Source organism: Myotis davidii, unplaced genomic scaffold (genome assembly GCF_000327345.1).
Source record: "Myotis davidii unplaced genomic scaffold, ASM32734v1 scaffold242, whole genome shotgun sequence".
Taxonomy (NCBI): Eukaryota; Metazoa; Chordata; class Mammalia; order Chiroptera; family Vespertilionidae; genus Myotis; species Myotis davidii.
Genome location: NW_006295821.1, coordinates 2483982 through 2484290, shown reverse-complemented (window position 1 = coordinate 2484290; position 309 = coordinate 2483982). Strand labels below are relative to the sequence as shown.

Sequence of the window (309 nt, the reverse complement as noted above, 5' to 3'; positions counted from 1 at the left end):
AGCCAGACGACTGGCTCTTGCTGCGCGGCCGGAACTCGAAGAGCTCCTTGAGCGCCTTCATGGCCTCCAGGATGGTCTCATGGATGTTCTGGGCCACCACCGAGTCGTCAGCCTGCATCCACAGTTCGCCGGGGCCGGTGACAGCCGAGCGGCCCACCTCGATGAAGAAGAAGCTGTCGGAGTGGCCGCAGCGGCGGATGTTCATGAGCTGCAGCGTCACCGACGGCTGCTCGCAGTTCAGCTTCACGAAGCCGATGGTGCGCGCGGACAGGCACAGGCGGTACACGCCTGTCAGGTTCTTGCTCTGGC

General features: G+C 64.4%; 1 protein-coding gene across 1 annotated transcript in view; it reads right to left on the bottom strand.

The window, feature by feature from the left end:
- Positions 1-309, bottom strand: part of IRS2 (insulin receptor substrate 2) — a 39821-nt gene that overhangs the window by 25831 nt on the left and 13681 nt on the right. Inside the window, exon 2 of the mRNA XM_006770708.2 lies at positions 4-304. Within this exon, the coding sequence (XP_006770771.1) occupies positions 4-304 (301 nt within the window). The remainder of the gene's footprint in view (positions 1-3; positions 305-309) is intronic.